Consider the following 7,500-nt stretch of genomic DNA (forward strand, 5'->3'; position numbering starts at 1 on the left):
AACCGCGACACGTTGTCAAGCTGGATTATCAGCATATCTCTGCTGTCCGGCCGCAATCAGCTAACTCCAAAACTCTAATTTAAAAAAAATATATATATATATATATAAGTTTTTCAGGAAATGAAGAAAACCTTATATTTTTAAAACAAACCAATACTGCCTCATCAAAGTTGGTATAGTGACTTTATATATTGTCAGATACTTGCATGTATCATTATATTATCACCACTTTACCCAAATCCAGCTCAAGTGGAGTTAGGAGTTTTGTCTAAACAGCTGAAGCCTGACAATAGCTCCAATCGCAGCGGAGGGAGGGGTTTCAAATGGGGGCTTGCTCTTCTCATTAAACACTTCATAGATTTTAGAAATAGAATTACTTGTTTTCATAACATTAGCGTCAGTGCTAAGTTTGATAAACAGGTACACTGCATAGTTTCAACAGACTACAGGGGGGCAAACCCTGCGTCGTTACAGTTTGTTTATGTCCGCTGCAGATCTGTCCTCTGTCTGTGTCGGCTCACTGCGTTGTGCTCTGGAACGGCACAGCAGCAGAAGGAGACGGGGTGGAGTTACGTGGTTTGACGGACAGTTTGAGGATCCAATGGAGTTGCGAGGTTTTGTCAGAGGCGCTTTTTGATACTTTTCATTGGTTACATTTTTTTTTACACAGACGTAAAAGGTGTTCAATAGCGTTGATAGCGCTGAAAATGGAGTTAGCTGGTTCCCGCCGGACAGCGACGATATTTGGTATGCGCCTGGACCGTTAAGCCAGCGGGCGCCCTCTGTACACCTTTTACTGAGCATCCAAACAGTTCCTGTGGCAGACTGGAGCAAGAGTAGCGTTGCAGCCAGCATGTGGAACTACTCCAGGAATGCACCTTCATTACACAACAGAACTTTTTTAAATCAACCGGTTGTGTTGGTTTAAAATAAATTCCCTGATATTATTTTTTTTATAAAATGACTAGAAACACTAGAAAGGTACGCTCCTCGGAGTGCAGATCTCCACCAGGCCGGGTATGCTACCCAGGGCATGCGAAATCTGGTAATCAATCATAGCAAATCAGAATGGAATATGAAACATCTGACTGATACATCTTGAACACATCACTCCAGAGGTAATGCGTACTGATTTGTGTAGAGATTTGTGTGAGTTTTGGACAAAATCTGGAGGAGTAGTAGCAAAAAGCATGTTCTGAATAGCAGGCATGTCTGTAATCTTTTGATTACTCATATACAAGTACAAGTACACAAAAATACAGACAAATACAGACGCAAAAACAGACAGACACAAAAACAGACAGACACAGACACACAGACACACAACACACACTAAACTACAATAGAGTTGCAATCCACCTACAAGGTCTAGTGGTACCTGAGAGGTCTAGGCAGGTGTTGCTACCGTCTTCTGTCCCCCGTCCCGACTCTGTCAGCGTGCTGAACAGGGTACCAATGGGGTCTAGGGGGTGTCCAACCCAGCCCTCTAGGTTGGTAGTGGAGGTATGACCTTTATGGAGCAATTCTGAGACAAATAACACAGTTAACATTAACAAACCTTGTTCCTTTAATCACTTAAACCCCAGCATCGGTATTGTGGGGAAAGCTTTCGCTGAAAATAGCAGATCGACAAGCTCACAACACGCCGCATACACTGTTTGCTGAAAATTTCCCCACAATAACAGAAAAGACATTAGTATTGAGCCCTGAGGGACTCCGGTTACCCATATGGGGTTTAAGTGGTTAAAAGTATCTCCCTTTTTAATTGTTGTAGAGCAGACAATTGTTGAAAGAAAACTATTCATTTAAGATCCAGTGAATAATCTAAATCTACATTCTCAAAATTCACAGGTATAAGGTATTGAAACTCCGGATGACAATTCTGACAAGTCCTGAAACATGAAAACTAGTTCTTCTAGAACCAAAACACAAGTTGGAAGAAACAAAAAATAAACAAATCGTCACTGTCGGGTGGAAACCTGTCCAAAACTGTGACGTTTCAGGAAACGAAAAAAAAAAGAATAAAGAGTTCCAATGGATCCAATGTATGCATTTAGTCACAAGCTCTTGTTAATACTTTTCATTGGTTCCAATTTTTATAAAAAACGAACAATTAGCAACTTTCACTTTCAAAATGTTTCAAAAATATCAAATCTAATTGAGCTTGTAGAGCATTCATTTTACGAGAAAAATAACTAAGACGTTGACATATGGAGATTATGAGTTTTCTGCTCGACAACGACGAAATGTAAATGGTAAATGGTGCATTTGTATAGTGCTTTTATCCAAAGTGCTTTACACAGATTGTGCATTACATTCACCCATTCACACACACATTCATACACCGATGTATGAATGTGGAGGAAACCATTCAAGGCACCAACCTGCTCATCGGGAGCAATTAGGGGTTCAGCGTCTTGCTCAAGGACACTTCGACTCTGGGGGAGCCCCCAGCCCGGGATCGAACTGGGAAGCTTGCGGTTTCCAGTTCACTCTACCCGGCCGCCCCATAATGTAATGTATGTAATGTAATGAAATGTAACCTCACCTTTTTTGTGCCGGCGGAAGTGCTCTAATTGCCTCTGTTGCTGTCGCCGTAACGTGTTCACCACAGCTATGGCCAGTCGGAGTGCTTCTCTGGGGTAACCATGGGAACGCAGGGCATCCACCCTTGCACAGGCAGTTGGTACGTGTTCTAAGAAACAGGAAGGTGAACGGAAAACACATTAACTTTCATGTTTTCCCTTCCACATTCCCCGTTTGCCACCAAAATGTATTTTGAATCTCAAAACAAGAAATCTGTTCTAATAGAATTAATCTTCACTAAAACTGAAGGTGAAAAAAAAAAGCTTGGGCAAAACACAGACAGACAGACAGACAGACACACACCATGCCACATGGGCCAGCCGCGCGAGTCAAAGAGGGAGCCATCCTGGTTGTCGTGGTAACAGTAGTTAGCGTAGAGGTCGCTGGCGATGATGTGCTGCAGATGCCGGTCCTGCCAGTGGAGGTCACAGGCCTCGATGGCCCGCGTGAACACCGTTCTGTGTGGACGCAGCTCTGGAGGAGGAGGGGACAAGATTCAATATATATTAGCCCATTAAAACCGGGGAACATTTTTAACTCAAGGTTGTGCTTCTGGGGGTCGCTGGAACAAAATATCTTGAGATGGGGGTCAACGGCCAAATACATAACATTTTGGAGGGTCCTTGACATGAAAAGGTTTTGAGCACCACTGATATAGCAACATAAGTTTTTCATAAAACTGTTAGCATTTAGAAGACATTTGTAGTATCGGCCTCAGGTCTTAATGGGCTAGAGAACGTTCACCCAGAGAGAGACACTTTTGCCACCATTTTTGCTCCATTTCATCGCTGTCGGGTGGGAACCATGCATGTCCAAAAATGTTAATTTTCAGGAAATGAAAAAAAGAACATGGGTTCCAATGGATCCAACGTAGTTATTTTTTTTTTGTCACAAGCTTTTGTTAATCATTTTCATTGGTTGAATACATTCATAAAACCCACAGACACACTTCACTTTCAAATGTTTCAAAAGTAGAGAAAGATCTACAAGCTCACACCGCTCGTAGATCAGTTATTTCCGAGACTTCTGTGCAACATTCTTGTACGGCGAAGTATGGCATTAATTTACGGACAAGAAAACAACATAAATAGCCGAAATATGGAGATACAAGGCCTCTGCCCGACAGCGACGATTTGATCCTTATTCTAACCTCCGCTTCCCTGCAGCCGTCTGAGAATTTGCCTTCAATAAAAGGGGTTACAAATAAGATGGGCAATATACTTTACAGACAGACAAATAAAACGGTTGTTAGAGAGAGAGAGGGAAAACAACAAAAAAAAGAAAAACAAACGTGTTCATCTCTGACCTTGGTTGCCATGGGCGCCCTGAGGCAGTGAGTGGGTGAGGTTGGGCAGCTCGTTGCCGTGGTTACCGTCCTCCCAGGGGCAGACGTCCACGCTGTTCCACCTGCGCAGCTGCCGCAACCAGGAAGCCTTCTGCTCCGCCTTGCAGTGGGGGTTCAGTACGATGCACATCCACAGGGCCCCTGGACAGACACACACACACACACACACACACACACACACACAAACCTCAGTCCTCTGCCCTACTTAACGATGGAAAGACCTAAACAATGATTCACACAACGCAGGTAGCTGTTGGGGAAAAAACAAAACAAAAACAAAAACAACTATTTTCTAGATTCTAAGCTCACGGCGCTTTGTAAAGGACCCAGCACATTGATAAACGTGCGGACCACATTTTGTATGCCAGTGCCATCTTGCACTGAAAGGCAAGAAAAACGGCAAACTCTGTGAAAACAAAAGAACTTTACTGCTCCCGAGGCTACGCTGACTACACACATATCAGTTTGATGTAAATTGGAACAAACTGAATATGAAAACTGGCTGGGTCTCTGGGGATGGAAAAATGCATTCAGGGATTTTATTCTCCAGACTAACGGAGATATGTACACTCTGTAGGGGGGGTGCATGTGCGTGTGTGTGTGTGTGTGTGTGTGTGTGTGTGTGTGTGTGTGTGTGTGTGTGTGTGTAAATGTATGGCAAGAAAGAGTCGGCGAGGAAGGACGGGGACAAGGACGACGAGAACACATGAATAGGGAAACGGAGAGAGAGAGAGAATCACAAAGGAGCGAGAACAGAAAGACGGAAAGAACGAGAGTGGGGGGTAGAAACAAGGTGCGCGAGGAGGAGGAGGAACGGACAAGAAGCGACGAATGCTGGGAGGGACGTCTTTGTGTCTGGGGAGGAGGAAGCAGAGGAGCGGGATCTGTTCGAAAGAGAGAGAGACAAAAGGCAGGGGAGAGGCTGCTGAGAGGCAGCGCTCGTCACACGTCAGCGGGAGTGATAAGGGTTCGGGGAGAAGGGCTTGGAGTGTGGACTTCAAAGGGGCCTCGCCACGCACACTTCCAAAAATATGTGGGATTTGAAACAGATGAGATCACCACACTGTCCCTGGAAAGAACAGTACACGACTAAAGAGGGGAAAGAACAGTACACAACTAAATAGGGGGGAGAACAGTACACGACTATAGAGGGGAAAGAACAGTCCACGACTAAAGAGGGGAAAGAACAGTACACAACTAAATAGGGGGGGAGAACAGTACACGACTATAGAGGGGAAAGAACAGTACACGACTAAAGAGGGGAAAGAACAGTACACAACTAAATAGGGGGGAGAACAGTATACGACTAAAGAGGGGAAAGAACAATACACGACTAAAGAGGGGAAAGAACAGTACACGACTAAAGAGGGGAAAGAACAGTACACGACTAAAGAGGGGAAAGAACAATACACGACTAAAGAGGGGAAAGAACAGTACACGACTAAAGAGGGGAAAGAACAGTACGCGACTAAAGAGGGGAAAGAACAGTACACGACTAAAGAGGGGGAAAGAACAGTACATGACTAAAGAGGGGGAAAGAAAAGTACACGACTAAAGAGGGGAAAGAACAATACACGACTAAAGAGGGGAAAGAACAGTACATGACTAAAGAGGGGAAAGAACAGTACATGAATAAAGAGGGGAAAGAGCAGTACATGATTAAAGAGGGGGAAAGAACAGTAAATGAATAAAGAGGGGAAAGAACAGTACATGAATAAAGAGGGGGAAAGAACAGTACATGACTAAAGAGGGGGAGAAGATAAATGGGAAAAAAATAAACATCGTCATCATCCACAACGACAACAATGACCAAGACTAGTGAAAACCAACCAAAGCCTGGAGAGAACACAGCAGTTACTGCTGTGACACGTGTGTCGGAGCATGTCTATGTAGGTTTGTGTATAGGACTATAGGCTACAGAAAAACAAGCTAATGGTGAGCTGAACTGTGCTGTGACGGCTAGTGGTGTACTGTGGATTTTTTAACTAGTGGAGCACTACGTCGCGTGCACACGCGCACGTGACCGATCGCCGATTGAAATTACCTCTTCAATATGTAGGCCTATTTATTAACCCACAAAATATATTGAATGTTATTCTATTTACTTGCATAATAGGGACAATTTAGTGTTGTCATGTATATTTACCTTGCAGAAGTCACCTCTGTAATTTAATTCATGAATGAATCCATTACCTAAACGTTCTCTTTGGACTGCTTCAAAACACCTGACAGTAGCTATGCCTACACCTACAGTACTTAACACAAGGGCCCATTGACATGCATCCAGCCAGGGTCATTCCTATGTTAATTCACGCTGTTGACACTCGGCAGCTTTTGTGAGCATTGGTAAGAGGTGTGAATTGTGGTTTTTGATCGATACGCAAGGTAGACGCACTCTCAGGGGCGCGCGTGCAGCTCAAACAACTAGTCAAAGGCTCTGAACTAGTGGAACCAGTACACCCCTAATGACGGCTAAAGGATACGTAGTGCTTGAAGCAGGGGCACAGTCAGAACTCATGGACCCCCTGATATTTGGGCTCCCAGGTGGCAAGCCCCATTATAATATTATTTAAAACTGACACAATTAGGGGTGTACTCATGGCACTTTTACATGACATAATACTTTTGTTGATATAGAGTATTTAACATAATATTGCTAGTTGTTTGAGCTTAAATGTATATTATTGAGCAGGATTTCCACTCAACATAGCATAAAAGTATCCCATAATTATCCTATTCAGTAATTACTTATGGCCCATCAGTGTCTGTATCTCCAGAGGAGCTGCTTGACAACCAACTTGCCATTTACAAAGCCACCATCCCTCCGGGTTATGGGATCTGAACAGCCGACATGTGCCTCTGAGTTATATTATGAATGATGTCGCTTTGGAAACACACAAAGGTCCGTCCAGGTTATGGGAACCAAAGATCCCCTACTGTCTCTGATGTGAATGATGTCATTCGCACGACCATTCCCTCCAGGTTATGAGAACACTCGTAAACACAGCTCTTTGCGAGATGCTAGTCAGTAGTATACATTTAGAATACTCTCAAATTGGCAACATTTCAGACACTGAAAAGAACTGGCGGTACATGCACGTTCTAGAAAAACAACGTAAATATGTGTGGCGTGGAAGTGGATATCGGTTTCACAATAAAAATTCCCCTGGCTTGAAGACCTTTACATATGTTGTGTTAAATGGGCTCTTTATGAGGCACTGTGCTATGTTGAAACACAACGCTCTTAGTAAGTGGGACAGGGCTGTGTCTAACCCCTGCACGTACAAAGCCAGCAAGGTGAGTAAAATGTAGTGCATGTGTGTGCAAAGGCCACACACAAGAGCGTTTCTGCCCGCACACGCCCGAGCATGCGAAATCACACGGCCGCCTGCGTGCGTGCACATGCAGCTGTGAGTGTATGTGCGAGATTGTGCGGCTGAGCATAAGACAGCATGTGCGGCGTGTTTCTTTTCCTTACCAAGCTCGTCCCAGAGCTGTCTGTACTTGTCGGTCATGGTGGTGCCTTGCTGTCTCCACAGTGCCAGGCGAGGGTCCGCCATGAACTGCTC

General features: G+C 44.2%; 1 protein-coding gene across 2 annotated transcripts in view; it reads right to left on the reverse strand.

Annotated features, from left to right (window-relative positions):
* The window catches only part of LOC311043879 (zinc finger SWIM domain-containing protein 6-like), a 60,308-nt gene that overhangs the window by 17,889 nt on the left and 34,919 nt on the right, over positions 1 to 7,500 (reverse strand). The window contains exons 4-8 of one of the 2 annotated variants that reach the window (XM_084055286.1): positions 7,410 to 7,500; positions 3,893 to 4,072; positions 2,890 to 3,060; positions 2,549 to 2,695; positions 1,379 to 1,525 (exon numbers count right to left, since the gene is read on the reverse strand). The exon at positions 7,410 to 7,500 is cut by the window's right edge and continues 60 nt beyond it. In XM_084055286.1, the coding sequence (XP_083911412.1) occupies positions 1,379 to 1,525; positions 2,549 to 2,695; positions 2,890 to 3,060; positions 3,893 to 4,072; positions 7,410 to 7,500 (736 nt within the window). Of the gene's footprint in view, positions 1 to 1,363; positions 1,526 to 2,548; positions 2,696 to 2,889; positions 3,061 to 3,892; positions 4,073 to 7,409 lie in introns of both variants that reach the window. The other variant, XM_084055285.1, reaches the window with a different exon arrangement.

This window comes from Gymnoscopelus microlampas (genome assembly GCF_963454915.1).
Source record: "Gymnoscopelus microlampas genome assembly, chromosome: 4".
In the NCBI taxonomy this organism is placed as follows: domain Eukaryota; kingdom Metazoa; phylum Chordata; class Actinopteri; order Myctophiformes; family Myctophidae; genus Gymnoscopelus; species Gymnoscopelus microlampas.